Source organism: Hemiscyllium ocellatum, chromosome 17, assembly GCF_020745735.1.
Source record: "Hemiscyllium ocellatum isolate sHemOce1 chromosome 17, sHemOce1.pat.X.cur, whole genome shotgun sequence".
In the NCBI taxonomy this organism is placed as follows: Eukaryota; Metazoa; Chordata; class Chondrichthyes; order Orectolobiformes; family Hemiscylliidae; genus Hemiscyllium; species Hemiscyllium ocellatum.
Window position 1 is genome coordinate 28790001 of NC_083417.1, and position 20378 is coordinate 28810378.

A 20378-nucleotide genomic window follows, 5' to 3' on the forward strand; every position below is an offset into this window, starting at 1 on the left:
CAGGCAGTGGAGAAGCAAGGACTGATTAGGACTGGTCAGCACGGCTTTTTGTGAGGGAAACAGTGTTTCACAAACTTGCTTCAGTTTTTTGAGGATGTAACCAATAAGATTGATGAAGGCAGAACAGTCGACATTGTCTACATGGACTTTAGTGAAGCTTTTGACAAGCATCTGAATGGTAGACTAATTAGTAAAATTAGATGACATGAGATTCAGGGAAAGCTTGCCAATTGGATACAAAATTGGGTTGACGGTAAGAGACAGAGAGAGTTGATGGAGGGTTGTTTTTCGAACTGAAGGCCTGTGACCAGCGATATTCTGCATGGATCTGTGCTGGGTCCAGTTTTGTTTGTCCTTTGTGTAAACAATTTGGATGAGAAGTTAGGAGGCATGCTCATTAAGTTTACGGATTACACCAAAATTGGTGGTATAGTCTGAATTAAGTCTACAGAGGACAGTATCGCATCACGGTCACCATTTATTTGTATGGAGAGAGTCCTTGACACTGATCCAGCTCCCTCTGAGACAGCTCTCAGAATGAACAGGATGTCTGACACCCTGTTCTTATTTGTCAGCCAGGGCTCCCTGCCTAGACCAGATTAACAGACTCAATCAGGGAATTCATATACTATGAGGTCTACTTGGCTGACCTCATTATAAACATAGGCGACAGTGAAGAAGGTTATCTAAGATTAGAAAGAGATCTTGATCAATTTGGCCAATGGGCTGAGGAGTGGCAGATGGAGTTTAAGTTGGATAAATACAATGTATTGCATTTTTGTAAAACAAACAAGGATAGGATTTATACAATTAGAATCAGGGCCTTGGGTAGGGCTTATGCCTGAAACATCGATTCCCCTGCTCCTCGGATGCTGCCTGACCTGCTGTGCTTTTCCAGCGCCACACTCTCGATCCTTGGGTAGTGTTGTAGAACAGAGAGACCAAGGTGTTTAGATACATAGTTCTTTGAAAGTTGTGTCACGGATAGGCAGGGTGGTTAAGAAGGTGTTTAGAATGCTTGTCTTCATTTCTCATTGAGTATAGGGGTTGGAATGTCATGTTGAGGTTGTACTGAATGTTGGTGAAGCCACTTTTTGAGTACTGTGTGCAGTTCTGGTTGCCCTGCTATAGGAATGATACGATTAAGTTGGAGAGAGCTGAGAAGAGATTTGCCACGATGGGGTTGGAGCGTTGGAGTGATAGGGAGAGGCAGGGACCTTTTTCACTGGAGCATAGGAGGTTGAGGAGTGACCTCAAAGAGGATTATAGAATCATGAGGAGCATAGATAAGGTGAATAGGATGGGGAAGTTCAAAACTAGGGGCATATTTTTAAGATGAGAGGAGAAAGATTTAAAAGGGACCTGAGGGATAGCCTTATCACACCGAGGTGGTTTGCATGTGGAATGAACTGTCAGAGGAAATGGTTGATGCAGATACAGTTATGAGAAAGTGAGGACTGCAGATGCTGGAGATCAGAGGTGAAAAATGTGTTGCTGGAAAAGCGCAGCAGGTCAAGCAGCATCAAAGGAGCAGGAGAATCAACGTTTCGGGCATAAGGTCGATTCTCCTGCTCCTTTGATGCTGCCTGACCTGCTGCGCTTTTCCAGCAGATACAGTTACAACATATAAAAGAATTTGGACAGGTTGAACAGAAAAGATTTGGAGGGATATCGGCCAAATGCAGGAAAGTGGGGCTGGTTAATTTTGGAAACTTGGTCAGTGTAGATGAGTTGGACTGAAAGATCTGATTCCGTGCTGTATATCATTTGCCTTCTTCACTGCTTGCTGCAAGCTTACTTTCAGCAGCTGGTGCACGAGGACACCCAGGTCTCTTTGCACCTCCACCTTTGTCCAACCTGTTGCTATTCAGATAATAATCTGCCTTCCTGATATGCTCCCAAAGTGGAAAACCTCACATCTATCCACATTATACTTAATCTGTCATGCATAATGTAGGTAAACATTACCTCCTTCATACAATGAATCCTGGGGATGGAAAGATAACTGAGACCACGTTGTATGCCACATCTGTGCTCTAATGGTGAGCTTCTCCCATAAACCTTACTGCAGCAACTGGTTTCTGCATAAACAAAATGAAATAGCTATGTCATTCTGAACCAAAGCTTTCTGGAAATAATTACAGCTCAGTTGCAGAGCACAAGCCATCTGCTTTATGACTTCCCTCTGGGATTGCATTGTGAATTAACAAACAGCATGCTATCTGTTGGATTCATTCACTGCACCAGATGTGGTCTGAGACATCTGATGCAGGAAGCTGTGAATAAATTGCTGAGGGAGTTTAAAAGAAAAGAGTATAGTTTCAGTTTGGAATATTGCCCGACAAAGAGTTGAACCTCTGAAACCCACGACTTGAAGGATATTATCCAGTTCCTAATCAGCTAGAGGGTTTCCCACGCAGTTATATCTCATAATCAAGTTTACGATATCTGGTTCTTATCCAAGTCAGTTATGAAAGTGTGAATAATGAAACTATAGTAAAGAGCCAATTCCTGAAGGAGTTTGTTAATTGCTACAATTCTGAGTAGTTTTAAGAACCTGTTTGTAGTTTTCGATTGGATTAATACTGAGTCTATTTCATGAATTCTTCCTAGTTTCAAGTGTTCAAGTTTTACTCCCTTGTGGGAATGAAGATCGTCAGCAACTGTATTTTGCAAGTTCCTTCAATTATTTCTGACTTTCTCTTCATGGACCTACTGTTTCTGAATAGACATTGGTCCCACGTCTCCAAGGTGCAGCCCTTCCAACTTTCTTCTAAGAGTCTAATCTTCATGTCCAAGACTCGAGATTGTGTGTTCGCAGGCTGTCCATTCATGGTTGAGATTGTAGCCAAGCTTGAATCTGTCACAGCCAATACTCCAAACACTTTCCATCTGGAAATCCATAAACACACAGAGCTGGAGCTCCAGCTGTCTTATTCTTCTGGGCCAATCACACCATATTTTTGGCTATTGGCTATTTATTCCCCACTGGTTCACTTACAGCCTTTAACTTCCTAAAGAGGCAGAGCCAATGCTTTTGGCTCGTGTTTTCGCTTTGACATGCAATTGTAGATTTCTTCACAAAAGTATATGTTTTGTCAGTTTATTTCAAATATTCCAATGAGATATGTGATGTTTTGTATTTTTCTCCAAAGAGTTATTAACTACCTGAAGGAAAACACTTGGGTTGACATGTACACCAGAGCCATCTTTGTGGAGTTCACAGTCTACAATGCAAATGTAAACCTGTTCTGTGTAGTCACACTGATGCTGGAGATGAACGCAATTGGTAAGAGACAAAGCTTTTATTATATATTATACATTTACTACTAAGGGAATGGGATGAGGAGAAGAACTGACCAATGACAGTTAAGTGAAGTAAGAATATGATATTTACACATTTGATTTGGACAAATGTCATGTGGAGGATAGATACAAAATTTAGAGATCTATTGTCATAATTTCTACTCAATGGGCATATAATCAACAAATTCATGGTGAGGGGTGAGTTTCATACATCTACAGACTGCTTCAAAACGTATATTGTAACTCTATCTGTTTTGGTTACTTTTCCCGTTAAGAGGAAGCTATGGATACCTCTGATTAATTCCATTGTTCAGGGCTAGCAGTCTTGGACAGAGTTTAATCCAGCCTGGGTGTAGGTTTGCTCGCTGAGCTTGAAGGTTCATTTTCAGATGTTTCATCACCATACCAGGTAACATCTTCAGTGAGCCTCTGGAGATCTCCGGAGGCTCACTGAAGATGTTACCTAGTATGGTGACGAAACATCTGAAAATGAACCTTCCAGCTCAGCGAGCACACCTACACCCAGAACCTCAATCTCAGCTACAAATCTTCTCAAATCTTGTTAATCCAGCTTCTCAACACAGGAACAAGTTGGGTCTACCTCATCATAGGGTGGGCCACATTGCAATCTCCCAGTGGCATGAAAACCTCTTGTTGAAGTTGGAGGCAGGAACAGACAAGTGCAAAAATCTTTCCATTTGTGAATGATTTTATTTAGGCGCATGCAATGGCAGTGGTAGTGTTCCTATTCTGGCAGACCAAGATTTAACTTCCACCTGCTCCAGAAATGTGCAGTAACATCCCTGAACAGGTTGATCATAAAAATAGGTTAAATAAGAATTTGGAATTCAGTGGTGGCTCAGGGATTACATGGGAGCTACATGACATTCCTGAGCCTCTGAAGGCCATCCAACAAATGCTGAGATTTGCCTTTCAGGGAAGTCCCTAATTGTCAGGCATTCTATCCCATTGAGAGACTACATCAAATGTCAACTGCTTTGTAAAAGTTTTTGTGTATATCCATGAAATGGTTGGAGGAGAATAGAGTGAAGTTATGAATTGATAATGTGTGAACTAGGTGCTTGATGAATGAAGCCTGTTAGTATGAAATACGTTCAGGTGTAAAATCATTTAAGATATGGAACAGCTGATTAATACCTCTGATCTAAGACTCAATGTGCTCTGTTCTTGATATTTCAGAACTTTTGCTAATTTTGAATGTCTTTTTGAAATAGTTATAATGAAATGATGCAGCCAGAAACCTTTTTTGAAGTCATGTAATGCTTATTGCTATGTTCTTATATTTAGTGATGAGCAGTACACAAACGCTTGACCAACCTTTAATATGTTGAAATCCTCATCAGCTATAAATTTATTTTTCAGGTGTCTTCCTGGGCAATATGCAAATGGAAATTATCCGCCTCTATCACTACGTGGACCAGAATTACTCTTCCATCATTGGGGCACAAGTGGTCTTCATCATCATTGTTATTTATTACATGGTTAAGCAGGTAGGTGGAACATGAAGTTAGAAAATTGGCTTTTTAATGAATTTTAGCTAAAATCATGGGAATTATGTTATATGATGATATTACAGTTTGAAGACATTGGTAACGATTCCTTTGTCTGCTTTTTAAACTGAGTAATACTATCTGTTGTGTCTATTAAAACAATACAGGAATTTGATATAAACCTTTGGTGTTTTTATATGAGATTGTCCTGGAGTGTCAAGAAACAGCTGCATGTCCCTCAGGGTGCGCAAAATGACAGAACAGCCATCACAAACAAGAATTTGTTCTGTAATCTTCATCTGAGTTATGAGTCTTTCCAAATTGAGGAAGCTGTCATCTGTCCTGAGCTTATTGTGTGAGTCAAGATTTGAGTGCTTATAAGGCCATGGCTGAAAAGTAGTTTGGCAAACCGAACTGGGGGCATTACGTAGCCCTGCTTAGTGAGAATAAGAACATCTGATAACACCGTTCTGCACTGTACTGGATATCATGCCATCATCAAATAAGTGGAAGAACCCAATAATCATTTCAGGGCAGCTATATTCATGTAGTACCTCCCACAGGTCTCAAGACGATTGTCAAAAAAGGGTGGCACTGGAAAAGCACAGCAGGTCAGGCAGCATCTGAGGAGCAGGAGAGTCGACGTTTCCGTCAAAAGCCCTTCATCAGGAAACCCTTCATTGTGTCAAAGTCCTTGATCAGGTCTATGAACACCATGTTGAAGTTCTTGATCTGTTGCAGCACTTTTTTCTGAATTTGATGCATCACAAAGATCCTACCAACTGTTCCTCATCTGGTATGAAATCCACATTGTAAGAGTCTGTAAGAACAGAGGCAATCCTACTGAGAATTGCACAAAATGTTCTTGCTGTGGACCAAAGGGAAATACCACAATGACTATCACAGTCAGATTCATTTCCATTTTGTTTGTATAGGGTGGAGCTATGGAAATGTTCTTGTAGCTATGGCATCTACTGCCCTGACTCCAGATTAATCTGAAGAAACTGATGAGTTTCCTAACCCTGTGAGCTCCTACATACATCAGCTTCTGATTCATTAGTTGATGCCTTTACCAAGCCTGCAGACCTCTTTCATTTCTGCAGTGTGTACCATCTACAAGATGTGCTGCAGAACTTCACCAAAGTCCTTAGACAGCACCTTCCAAACTCACAGAAGGGCAGGAGCAACAGATACATGGGTACACCATTACATGCAAGTTTCCCTCCAAGTCACTCCCAATCCTGACTTGGAAATATATTGCTGTTCCTTCAGTGTCTCTAGGTCAAACTCCTGGAATTCCCCCCGTAATGACATTGTGGGTCTACCTAAAGCTTTGAATCAAAACGGTTTGAGAAGGCAGCTGACCACCGCCTTCTCAAAGGCAACTAAAGGTGAGAAATAAATGCTGACCAGTCGGAGTTGCCCATTTCCCATGAGTGATTTTTTTTTAGCAACACTCAACTCGATTCTTAATGTTATTTTGGGAATTTAATCTCCCACAACACGATGTTGCATAATAAAATTGCCCATTGTCTGAAAAATGCTAACAGTGTCTATTCCTTTGCAAAAGCAAGGTAAGTATTTGACTGGCAAATTCACAGACTTTGGAGAAAGCATGAAATTTGTCTCAAAAGCTGATTTATGACCAGGCAGTCAGTGGCTTTCTCATCATATCTCTGTGGCTATAAGGCATGCACAACCTACAGTGCCACACTAAGCGAGTAGACGCCTTGCATATTGCTCTATCTGCAATATCTGATGTCCGGACAGAAAGACCTATAGTTCCTACAAAATGCCTCATACCTGGTTTCAAGAACATGTTGATCAGAAGTCAACGTTGCTCGGTCAGCCATGTGTTTTGCGTGGAGGACTTCTGAAACCAAAGGTAATATTTCACATCAGCTGAGCACAGGAACTCACACCTTGAGGCATCCTGAAGTCAGATAGAAAGCCACTCTGAAAGCCAATCTCAGAGTTTGTAAAGTAGCTCCCACTATATGGAGAAGAAAAAATAAAACAAACTTGGAGAGATCCAAATGCAGAAGGTAAAAGGCTCTGTCATCAAAAGATTTCAACATTTGGAGAGGAATGTGTGAGGTCCCTACAGGACAAGTGAACATGTTGCAAAGCCAATTCCTTTGCACACCGCTCCAGCAGTGACTTCATATATAATGTCTTGGGTTTCTAAGTCAAGATTCAGTTTAATTTCACATTTGGGATGCACCAAAATTAAAAAATGAATAACTGGTGTCTTTGATGAACACTCATTGAAGTAACAAGAGAATCAATCATGTTGCTTAACTTCCAGCTGTCAGTGTCCCACCTTTGTATTTCACCAGTACCAGTAAATGATTTGTAATATCTTTTTTTATAATATATTTTTATTAAGAAAAAAAATGTTTAAATATTACAACAAATACAAAACAATGCAATTCAAAACAGTACAAAACTAAACCCAAATAATAAAAAAAACTTCCCCAACCCACCCTCCTAAACGAATGTGTAAACATATATAGAGAAGTATAAAATTAAAAAAAAAACCTGAACTAGCTATTTAACTAACTAAATAAATACCTAACAACAAACAAATAAATAGTAATAACTCAGCCCAGCCAAACAAAACACTCATACATTCACAGTTCCTCCTCCCTGGTTATTGAACTCACGTGGGCGGCGCGGTGGCACAGTGGTGGGCGGCACGGTGGCACAGTGGTTAGCACTGCTGCCTCACAGCGCCTGTAGACCCGGGTTCAATTCCCGACTCAGGTGACTGACTGTGTGGAGTTTGCACGTTCTCCCCGTGTCTGCGTGGGTTTCCTCCGGGTGCTCCGGTTTCCTCCCACAGTCACAAAGATGTGCGGGTCAGGTGAATTGGCCAAGCTAAATTGCCCATAGTGTTAGGTAAGGGGTAAATGTGGGGGTATGGGTGGGTTGCGCTTCGGCGGGTCGGTGTGGACTTGTTGGGCCGAAGGGCCTGTTTCCACACTGTAAGTCTAATCTAATCTAAAGAAACATAATCGTTAAAGCTATATAAAAGCCCTGGTTAGTGTGGCACATAAATCTATGTCCAGGTATTTCAAAAAGGGTTGCCATGTCTTATAAAAATTCTCAGCTTTGTGGTGTACCACATTTGTGAGAAAATCCAGGGGAATATGTTCCATAACAATCTTCCACAGGCCTGGGGGGGTTTTCTGGTATCCAACCTACCAAGATATTTTTCCTTGCACAGAACGTAAGAATATTGAAAAGTTTTTTCTTATGCGAGTCTGCAGGAAATACAAAGGGCAGGCCCAAAAGGAGAGAAATAGGGTCCTTCTCCACCCCACACCTAAAATCCTCTCCATTGCACCCACCGCAGCGCTCCAATATGTTTGAAGCCTGTCACAAGACCAAAGACAATGGGTAAGAGTACCCGTACAGACCTTGCACTTGGGACATGCTGAAGATACCCCTGGTTTAAATTTTGACAAATGGTCTGGGGCTGAGTCGACCCTGTGGAGAATCTTCAACTGTAAAGCATGATCCTATCGCAAATTGATATCTTCCTTGCATTGTCCCAAATATCCTCCCATGCCTCTGAGGAGAATTCAACACCCAGTTCTCTTTCCCACATCTTGCAGAGTCGATCAGACTCATCTGGGGTGGCACCCCCCAATTGGTGATATAGAGTACTGACAGAGAGTGTACTCTTAGCCCTTAGTGCCCCTCTTTCTATGTCAGATTTGTAGGGATCAGTCAAAAATGTGTTTTTTTTTAATAATATCCTTAACTTGCAAAAAACGAAAGAGGTCTCTATTAGGTAACTCAAACTTCCATACTAACTGATCAAAGGACATCGTTACATCTCCCTCAAATAAATCACCCATGCAAGATATACCCCTAGCTGCCCAACGTTTAAATCCTGAATCTATCATACGTGGTTGAAAACCCAGTATATCCACGAAAGGTGTAAACAAAGATGTTTTGCCAATATTACCTTCCCTCTGCTGAATTGCCCTCCATTCTTTAACAGTATTGATGACTATTGGGTTATGGCAATAATTCCTAACTGCCCTCACCTTGTCCAAAAACAGCAAACTGGTAAGGGGGCACCTTGCCTGGGAGGCTTTGATATCTAGCCATATTGAAAGAGGGTCCCCACAAACCCAATCACTTATGTAGGTCAAAAGCGAGCTTAATTGGTAATTTTTAATGTCCAGAAGGTCAACCCCCCCTCCCCCTCAATCTGTGAGGCAACTGCAGTTTGGCTAATTTAATGAGGGGCCATTTACGGTGCCAGATAAATGAGCTGAACCAACCATTCAGTCTCCTGAGTGTTTGTTTATAGAAAATCAAGGGGAGCATCCGTATAGGGTACAGCAAACGAGGGAGAATATTCATCTTCATAAGTGCTATCCAGCTCATCAATGAGTTTGGAAGTGCCTCCCATCTTTGGAGATCTTGTTTAATTTTTTCAAATAATTGAGTAAAATTGGCTTTGAACAGCCAATCCAGAACTGGAGTAATGAATATGCCCAAATACACAAAACCCCCCTGTGACCACCTAAATGGGAATCTATAGTCACTCTCAAGAGACAACTCTTTCGTAAGGCAACCCATAGGCATAGCCTCTGATTTAGCAAAATTAATCTTATACCCTGAAAAAGCGCCAAACGCGTGAATGCATTGTATCAAGCAAGGCACTGAGACTGCTGGATTTGTCAAGAAAATTAGAACATCGTCTGCATACAGCGAGATCTTATGTAATTTTGACCCCACTTCTGGAGCTGATATATTGAGATTCCCACAAATGGCCTCTGCCAACGGTTCAATCACCAACGTAAAAAGTAATGGTGAAAGGGGACAGCCCTGTCGGCTGCCCCTAGAAATATTAAAATTGCTTGATCATACCCTGTTGGTAATGACCGCCCTGAGAGGTACACTGTAGAGAATCTTTACCCATCTTATGAAAACTTCGCCCAGACCAAACTGGTCTCAAGAATAGAAAAAGGTACGGCCACTGAACTTGGTCAAATGCCTTCTCTGCATCTAAAGAAATCACCAATCCCTGTATTGACTGTTGTTGGCATGCTTGAATTACGTTAAGCAGCCTCCTAACATTATTGGAGGATCTGCGACCCTTTATGAAGCCCGTCTGATCCTCTTTAATAATAGAGGGTAACACAGCCTTCAGCCTTAACGCAAGAGCCTTAGAGAGGATCTTAAAGTCCACATTTAAGAGCGAGATGGGCCTATATGAAGCACAGTCTTCCAGATACTTCTCTTAGTGTCGTATGGTCCACCAAATATAAAAACTACATAAACTAAAACCACTACATTTATCAAACATACAAAATTATTAAAAATAAAAAACAACAAAAACCAGAAAACAAACCAACATATTAAGCGCCAATAGCACTGAGTAGGGGAACTCATCCCCTGCCCGAAGGGGCAACTACTCATCCCGAACTGCCCATAAATAGGCATCTAACCATCTCAACTACCTTCACTTCTCCCAGCTAGAGCTGCATCACAAGCACAAGCTAAAAAGAATAAACACCCCATAGAATATCAATATGAATAAAAAACATTCTTTTATTTAAAAAAAGGGGGAATGAATACCCCATCCATCCTTTGGTATGTCCTAACTTAGAAATTTAAAATGTACATCTTAACCACCGCCAGACATAGCTTGAGCCAAATTATTATCAATAGAGGAAAGAAAAGGGAAAACAAAGCTCCAACCAGATTTCCTCCATTTCTTTTACAGAATGATAAACGCATACACAAGCAACAATATTTATGCATTCTACAATTGTTTAAATTAGGTTAGTTTGTCCTCAAAGTCTCTTGCCTTCTCCGATGTGTCAAAGAGATGCATGGATCCATCTAAGGTGATCCAAAGCACTGCCAGATATCTCAGGGAGTACTGAATCCCAAGCTCCTTCAATCTTCTCTTGAGACCATCATACGATTTTTATTTCTGTATCGCCGCCGCTGAAAAGTCCTGAAAAACCATTATCTTAGACCCCTCGCAAATTAGGGCCTTTGGATCCTTCCCCTGGAGTCTGGAAGCCTCCATGACTCTCTCCTTATCCCGGTAATGATGCAACCGCAACAGGAAAGGATGAGGGCGTTGATCCAGACCCGACCTCCACGCTGCGATCCAGTGAGCCCTCTCTATCTTCAATCCTCTCATGCCAGTCTCCAAGTCAAGGAACTTCAGAAGCCAATCTTCAACAAATCCCGCAGGCCGCTCACCTTCCTTACCCTCAGTCAGACCAATGATCCAAATGTTTTTTCTCCTGCCCCTGTTTTCAAGATCATCCACTTGGTCACGCAAATTACGAACCTGCGTCTTCAGGGCTTGGATCTCTTCCTTGAATGAACTGGCATCAGCTTCCACCACTGTGACCCTGTGCTCCACCTCATCTGACCTCTTCTCCAGGTCTCCCAGCTGCTGTTCATGTTTCTGCAGCATGAGAGAGACTGGAGCTAGCTTCTCTTCAGTTTGTTTCCCCAGCATCTCGTGAGATTTCGAGAGCTGGTTCACCAGGTGCTGGAGAGTAATCGGCTCCGAGGCTGCTGCAGGCTAAGCTGCAGGCCCGGCCTCGGATGCTCCTCCTCCCTTTTTAGGCATTTCTGGACAGCTGAAAATACAGGTAAGTCAATTTTTAAATGTTTCTTTGGACTCCACAATCTTTCCAACGCCCAAAGAAATCCTGATGACCTGGGTTGGGCGGGTTAAAGGACCGTCCTGCTCCTGCTGCGATGCGAAGCTCTGCAGTGTGATCTTCTCAGATCGACGCCATCTTAGATCCCCCTGTAATATCTTTTACCTGCCACTGATATTGACAATGAGGGAAAACCACTCTGCACGTGGCTGGCAGAATGGAAGCATCCCACCTTTGGGCACTGCTTCAGCAAATAATTCAGCCTTGTTTGGGTTTCTGAGTTTGTGGAAGTTGTGTTTATGTGTGCAATGTACTTCAATACTAATCACCTGCCAAAACCAATGTAGAAAAGGATTCTTTGAATTGTTCTTTCTGGCAATTAGGAAACTTATGTCAACTATGACCAGCTAGCTTCAGTGGCAATAACATTTTGGATGGAATCATGCTCCCCGATTGGGAATATACAACAAGTATGAATAACTAAATCACTAATTGGTAGTTATAGTGGAAGAGAAATCTTCCTTAACATGAAGTTGGATGTCAATGAAATAAGTCAAGCTTTTTTCATAACTACAGCTGATTAAATTAATATTACAATTGCATTGTGATTTCTATAAACAACCATTAAAATTAATCAGTCAGCAATAATTTAATCATTCATTTAATTCAATGCTTTGGCAACATGTCTTATACAGAGGTAATTATACAGGAAAATGCCTTGCAATCTGATGGATCATTTGCTGGTGGAGTACCTTGATTTATTGTGCCGAGGTAATTGGTAAATCTTTAGGACTTGAATCAGGGTATTTATATTAAGTCCTACTCTTGGATCAAAACTAACAAACAAATGGAATAAAAAGGGAGAGGTTTGATAAACTGTGATTCTTTATTTAGTCACTGAGCATTTCTTTCAACCTGAGTGTATTCCGTCCAAAGCACCCGAAACACCGAGACTAGCGACAGATAGGACTTTATAAGAAGAAAGGGAGACTGTGAATGCTCTGGGAGGGATGTCCGGTGGCTCCACAACATAGTGGCCTCCCATCAAAATTGCCAGATAAAATGGCCCAGTCATTTCCATCTGAGATTCTGTCAATACCAGCCTGAAAGATGTCAAATGAAGGAAAGCTGGAAAGCCTATCCTTTTAAAAGAATTGTACATGTAAAAATGCAAATCATGTTTCTGCTGTGTGTGAGGAACCCTGATTGTAATTTGGTGACAAATGGTGGAACATGCATCATACACAACACCACCCCGCATCACCCAGAAGTACAAAGAGAACTGTACTGTCCAATTCTCTCATTCTGAACTTATGCTGCAGCTACCTGTTTACCAGTGAGCTAAACACTTCAACAAAGTCCCACTATTAAAATGGACCGGGTCTTCTCTAGCACAATGCAATGGGGCAGCCAACCAATGTATTTTGCTCATTAATCACTCGATAATTAAAACAAATCTTTTTCTCAGTCTGAGTTACAAGTACAAGTGTAAGGGAAAAATGTTAATCAACTGGTTGTGGAGATGTTGTATTATTATTTCCCAAAGCTAACCTTGGTAGCACTTAAAGGAGCTGAGGTGATGCTAATGTTCAGCAAATGTACTGAAACAAAAACTTCAAGTGACAAAGGGGCAGCGCTCTGAAAGCTTGTGATTTCAAATAAACCTGTTGGAGTATAACCTGGTGTTGTGTGACTTCTGACCTTGAAACAAAAACTGGAAGTGCTGCAAATACTCAGCAAGGCAGGTAGCAGCTGAGGAAAGAGAAACAACTTTTCAGAACCAGGAAAGGAGTTTTATTCAAAGCATCTGGTCACATGTGAAGACCAAGTAGCAATAACACCAGAAAACAAAGTTGAGGCTGCTGTTTTTGATTCAGCTACAGACAGATTGAATTCTCAGTCCAATCACTGAGGCCAGAAAGAAGTTTGTGTCATTGCTCGCGTGTAGAGACCAGTCCTCTATAAAGAGAAAGATTGTGTACAACCAATAAAGTCACATTTACATGACAACTAACTACTTACAATGGAGACTTGTATGGGTGATTCAATGACAGTCATATTTGTAACTCTAGAACATGTGATAATATTTCATAGAGATATTAAACTATTACAGTTAAATTCATCACCAATTAATGACAGGAGAAATGTACAACAAAGGAATAAATCTAAACTGTAGTTTTGTTTTTTTTATTCCCTCATAAAATGTGGGTGTCACGTCTGGGCCAGCTTTTCTTTTCTAAAATGATAAATGGGATTTTACAGACCATACACAGCCCAATATGTAGAGGACTAATGGCAATGAAATAAAATAATGTCCAATGGCTATTTGTTATGATTTGAATGACTTCACATCAAGAATGAAGGTTAGGCATTAGACCATAATTTATATGTTTGACAATATGATAAGGACCCATTTTTAAAATAATTACATATTATTTACATATTTATTTGTATTGGTGAGATATATCTTGCTGCTTTAATGTTTAACTTTAAACAATCATGTGGTACAGAACATAGCATGTTACAAGTAATGTTAGAATTATGTTCTGGACATGGAGGTAGTGGTGATGGTAATCTACTGTACTCTGGTTGTCTCAAATTTGTTCATCTGCTACTTTACTGGAGGCGTGAACTCACTTAGTTTAAAAAAGGACACACAAATACTATTTAGTTAAACATCATACAACACCAGGTTATAGTCCAACAGGTTTATTTGGAAGCACTGGCTTTCAGAGTGTTGCTCCTTCATCAGATGGTTGTGGAGTATAAAATCATAGGACACAGAATTTATAGCAAATGTTTATGGTGTGATGTAACTGAAATTATATATTGAAAAAGACCTGATTGTTTGCTAAGTCTCTTATCTTTTAGAATGGGCATATTGGTTTCAGTTCTTTCATATATAAATCCCAGTACTTTCTTAAAGTTACATCCTCAAGTGAACTTTAACAATAGGTGCCATGTTGGCCCAGATAATGCATTGAAGGTGTGAGGTTCCCTGTGTGAGGCTGTCTGTGCTTTTCTTGCTCATTGACCGCCAGTTCTGACATGCCACAGCAAGAAACCGTAATGACCTCCTCGGGAGACAGACACGAGCTGCAACTGACAGGGTACCCCTCATTGTCCAGTACTTCCCAGGAGCTGAAAAACTACGCCATCTTCCTCGCAGCCTGCAACACATTATCAATGAGGATGAGAACTTTGACAAGACCTCCAGAAACTGCAGTTCTTGCCCTTAAACAACCACCAAACCTCAAGCAGATCATTGTTAATAGCAAACTGCTCGGCCTTCAGGACAACACCATAAAATCCTGTCACGGTAGATGCTTCAACACGTGTCAAAGTGTCAACATGGATACCACCATTACACGTGGGGATACCTCCCACCACTTATGTGGCAGGTACTTATGTGACTCAGCCAACATTGTCTATCTCATACTCTGCAAGCAAGGATGCCCTGAGGCATGATACATTGGTGAGACCGAGCAGAGGCTACAGCAACGGATGAATAACAATCAACAGACAGGAGTGTTCCCTTCAAGTCGGAGAACACATCAGCGGTCTAGGACATTCGACCTCGGACCTTCGGGTGACCATCCTCTAAGGCTGACTTCAGGAGAGGCAACAACACAAAGTGGCTGAGCAGAGCCTGGTAGCCAAGTTCAGTATCCAAGGGGATGGCCTCAATGGGGACCTTGGGTTCATGTCACAGTACAGGTGACCCCAGTGCACTACATGCACACACAAACACAACCACACGTTTGTGCGGTGAATTTGTATTTGCAGAATTACATTTTAATTGCTCAAAAACTGCATGAATCCATGTAAGATTCTGTAAATTCCTTTTTTAGATTATAATCTGTCTGAACATTGGGGCACAGACAACCTCACACAGGGCACCTCACACCTTTAGTACATTATCTGGGCTAAAATGGCACTTATTTTTAAAGTTCACTTGAGAATGTAACTTTAAGAAAGTACTGGGATTTACATATGAGAAAACTGAAAGCAACATGCCCATTCTAAAAAGATTTGAAGATGCTGGTGTTGGACTGGGGTGTACAAAGTTAAAAATCACACAACACCAGGTTATTGTCCAACAGGTTTAATTGGAAGCACTAGCTTTCAGAACCTGCTCCTTCAACCACCTGATGAAGGAGCAGCGCTCCAATAGGTAGTGCTTCCAAACAAACCTGTTGGACTATAACCTGGTGTTGCGTGATTTTTAACATTCTAAAAGATGAGAGACTTAACAAACAATCCAGGTCTTTTTCAATGTATAATTAAAGTTACATCACATTGTAAACTTTTGCTATAAATTCTGTGTCCTATCATCTTATACTCCACAACCACCTAATGAAAAAGCAGCTCTCTGAAAGCTAGTGCTTCCAATTAAACCTGTTGGACTATAACCCGGGGTTGTGTGATTTTTAACTTTGTACACCCCAGTCCAATACCAGCACCTCCAAACCATGAATACCATTTAGGTCAGCATATTAAACATTAATATGCTACTATCCAGAGACTTGATTCACAGTGCTAATCATCGACAGCCATGATTTAGGATTTTCTTTTGGATTGGGCTATCACTCTTTTATGATCACAAGATGTTTCCAATCCACAACGTAAAATACTACATTTATAGGGGCATAATTTTTCTGAAAGATAAATAATCCTTCTATGGGACCAAATTCCTTTCCTGACACAAGGGATGAGACTAATTTGTAACAATCTAATTTCGAGCCCCTCCATGCATCAGCTATTTCTGCAACAACCCTCATCGCCTTTGATGAAACTAAACGCTTCATTACTCAGCTGTACCACCAGATGGTTTGACGCCTTTGTGAGTAAAGAGTGTATAATGATATTAATCCTGAAAACAGAAATGAATCATAGGTGCAGAAATAATTGAATTTAGAACATTTAAGAAAATGGCATGTTAAAAAACAGACCTGAACAAAAAGGGTCAGAAGGACAATTTAATCCAATACTGTGATTGTGAAGAAAGATCTTCAATTTATCCAGATTTATTCAAACTGTATGTGTTCGGTTCTCTTTCAGGGAAAACTCCTAAAGCAAAAAAGAATGAAATACTTCTGTGACAAATGGAACTTGATTAATTTAGCCATTATCTTGTGCAGCTGCAGTGCACTTGGACTGTATATAAAACGGGCTGTCCTTGGAACTCGAGTTATGAATGACTACTTGAAAAATCAGGACAGGTAAGTAGACAAATTCTTATGCTGTGCAAATTGTTGAAGACGTACAAAAATCAATGGAGACAAGGCAGGGTCTGCTCCCAGACATAATGCTTGCAGGATGATATGACCCATTGCTTTAAGAATTTAAATTTTCTGCTGACAGAGATGAAGTAGTTAATGCCTGAACTTTAAATAGGGTGAGCATACACTCCTGATCTAGAGCAAAATATTCCAATTGATTTATTTTCAAAAGACAAATTTCATTTCTAATTGAAGAAGAAAGTAGCAGCTGCTTTTGTGCTTTGGGGACCAGTGCAGTGTTTGTTCTAAAATTTGCCAAAAGAAATGGTTTAACATTCTTGAGGATTTAATGTGTATGGGATAGCAAGTAATTACTGTTGACCCACCCTGAGTAAAGAAATGTCCTTTGAACTGCATCTCTTGGTTATTGATAAACACTGGCGCTTATTGCACAGTAAGTTCACAATTCATCTTAGAATTTGGCTCCAAAATGGTCAGGTTTTAAATCTTTTCTTTTTAATTGTGTTACAAAACCATTTCTTTCTTAAACAATCAGGCTACCTTGTTAAGATAAATATGACTACACTTCTGATTGGGCCTAGCCATTATGATTAACATCCCCAACTTTATATCACTACAACCATTGTTTTTCATTCCTTGCTTCAAACTCTGGTTTATGTGAGTAATTTACCTTTCAACCCTTATTTTACTGTTAAGCAGCAAAAATCCCTTACTCACATGCCTCATATTTTCCCAACGAATTATCTAAATTATTGATTTGTTTTAATTTTTAGTCAATGACCTGCACATTGCAGTTTTGTTATGATTGATTTCAAGAACTATGATAGCAATTTAGTAAGATGAATCAGTTATAAACTCCAAGTGTATAACTTGCTTTAAAGATAAGGTTATTGATTTGCAAGGTACTGAATTTGAATTTTTTTTTAAAATTTGTAAGCATAGTGATGTGAAATTATTCCTCTACTACACAATTCTCTACTGTACATATTCTATTCACTGTTAATTTATCCAACGCAAAACATTTTGCAAGTGAGAATCTGGTGAAGTTGAATTAGTTGAAGGTTCTTTTTTTGGTCAGGGTTTTACAAGAATGTTCTGCTTTTAACTGAAGTGTGTCAAAATCTTTTACACTCAGGACTGCTGCTCCCACATTTCTCCCAGAGTGTTCTGAGTTGGTGAGACATAGTGATAATTCCGAGCCTACAGCAACAATAACTATATCAAATTGCAGTTTTAAACACAGGACAATATTTCAATATAGCTGATATTAAATTGAATAGATAAACATTATTTTTCAAAACCATTTACAATCTAAATTATGTTGGTGGTTACTTCCAGGTTTGTAAATTTCTATGGAACTGCAATTACAGACTCGAGTCTGGGTTATGTGATCGCTTTTTTGGTGTCACTGGCAACTGTTAAACTGTGGAATCTGCTGCGTTTTAATCCCAAGATGCACTTGATTACTTCTTCACTACAGAGAGCCTGGAGTAATCTCTTGGGACTTCTGGTCATCTTGATGGTGTTACTTATTGCCTATTCCACTGTAGTAAGAAATCTTTTTTTTCTTAAAACTAAGAGGTTTTCAATTTCTTTAGCACTGTCCAAATTCAGACTTCCAAATAGTACAAAACATCTATTTTGCAGGGACATATGTCAGCAAGTATTATGCTTCTGCTGCCACTAATGGAATTTAAATTAATCTCAACATGACTCCTTTTCCAAAGTACGAACAGTTCAGGTGAAGTAGGAAGTAATCATGGCATTTGTTTCTCATGTACTTTGTCAATTTACTCAAAATAACCCTTGGGCGTTTTTATGGAGGTCTATCCAGATGATGCAATCTGGTTGAGAATTCTGTAAAAGAATTGAATTTGAAAACTTGCATTGTTTCTGGTGTAGGATAATCTGATGGCCTGACCCTGTGATTAAACAAATTCATGTCATGCTTTTGATTGAATTAAGATTGCACACATAATTCTCTGTGCAATCACAGCCAAGCTGTAAGTAAATATTTTTTAAAAAAATTAAGTGAATAGGAGGCACTTCACTGTCGAGAGGTAGGCAGAGAGATGGATTAAGTCATTGCAGAGCCCTGAAAGGAAGCCACTAGCCAGGTATTTGTACAATACACAGGCGTTGACAGGGGAAGTTTAATATTTCCAAATTTGGGAAAAAACTGAATAAACATTTTAATATTTATGAATCTACTAATGCCAAGACAATGAATATGAGTTATTTATTTTAATCTATTAAAAGTGTCTCTTTAATCCATCTGTTGTGATCTGCCTTAGTTCATTTCCTCAGACAAGTCTTACCTCTGACATTCTTGAGCCATTTACAGGGGAAGGATAATTGCAAAATGCAAGGAGCATTTTATTGGTTTAATTAAATTTGGGAACTATAGATACATGCATCATTTGATTGCCCTTTGTAGAACTACTCACTACAAACTGTACCTTATAGTTTGGTATTCGAGGCTGTACAGTATCTGCAACCACACACACACACACACACACACACACACACAGCCTGGAGGGGCGGGAAGTTCAGATAGCCCATGTTCAGAAATTAGCCAACATAGCAGGTTAAAGGATGTGACACTTGCAGGTAAATTCAAGATTTTCTTTAGCCAGAGTTATGATGTTGCCTATCGATCATAAAAGGAAGTTGGGTTTCTTGAGCCTTGGTCAACACCACTCTAAGCTAAAAACATAAGAAAGGCTTTGGAAACTTCAGCCACCATTCCTTAAGAAATGGCTTAATAACCTCAGGGATAAGTCTTGATTTAGAGCTGACCTTATTACAGAATGTGGAGGACAGATTAGAGATCTATGAATTAAAACTTTCCTGCTGTCAGTAGGTCTTTAAAAACAACTTACTATAGCTCTAAACATTAATTCTAAAGATGGATATTCAGGGAGCTCAGGTCATTCTAGCACCAATACTTGGTCTCCTCTAATTTCTCATCAATATGCAATTCCCTTGGTGACACAGTCCAAAAGAAAGTCATGTTTATATGTATCCTGCTCCTCAGATGATGCCTGACCTGCTGTGCTTTTCCAGCGCCACTCTAATCTAGACTTCGGTTTCCCACATCTGCAGTCCTTGTTTTCACCATGTTTATATGTATGCTAACAACACCTGCCTCCAGATCACTATCACCTCACTCAACCCCTCCATTGTCATGAATTTGTCATTATGCTTGTACGCCATAAAGTATTGATGAGCAGATATATCCTCCAACTTAATATTGGAAAGACCATTCTCTCTCTGATATAAGCTATCAACTCCCTCCCTGGTGCAGAATAGGAGTGAACCAGACCACTTGACAGCCTTAGTATTATGGTTGATCCTGAGGTGAAAATCCAGTTACATATTGGCACCATTCCACCTCCATCATATCACGTTAATTTGCCTCCATATCAGCTTATCTGCTGAAACCCTCTTCTATGCCATGGTGTCTGTAGCTGTTTGAACACAATCCTGACTAACATCCCATGTCCACACTTCATGATCTTAAGCTCATCCAAAATTCTGCCTATGTCTTTGCACATGACAATTTTCATTCGGCCATCACCTTGTGCCCCTGATGTATGTCATTAGTGAAGCAACACCTCAATTTTCGCCTCATAAGTCTCTCTGCCTCTCTAACTTGTTACGCA

General features: G+C 40.2%; 1 protein-coding gene across 1 annotated transcript in view; it reads left to right on the top strand.

Moving 5' to 3' along the window:
• Positions 1-20378, top strand: part of LOC132824062 (polycystin-1-like protein 2) — a 111479-nt gene that overhangs the window by 79653 nt on the left and 11448 nt on the right. The window contains 4 exon segments of the mRNA XM_060838330.1: positions 3156-3289; positions 4690-4817; positions 16532-16692; positions 18052-18262. Of these exon segments, the coding sequence (XP_060694313.1) occupies positions 3156-3289; positions 4690-4817; positions 16532-16692; positions 18052-18262 (634 nt within the window).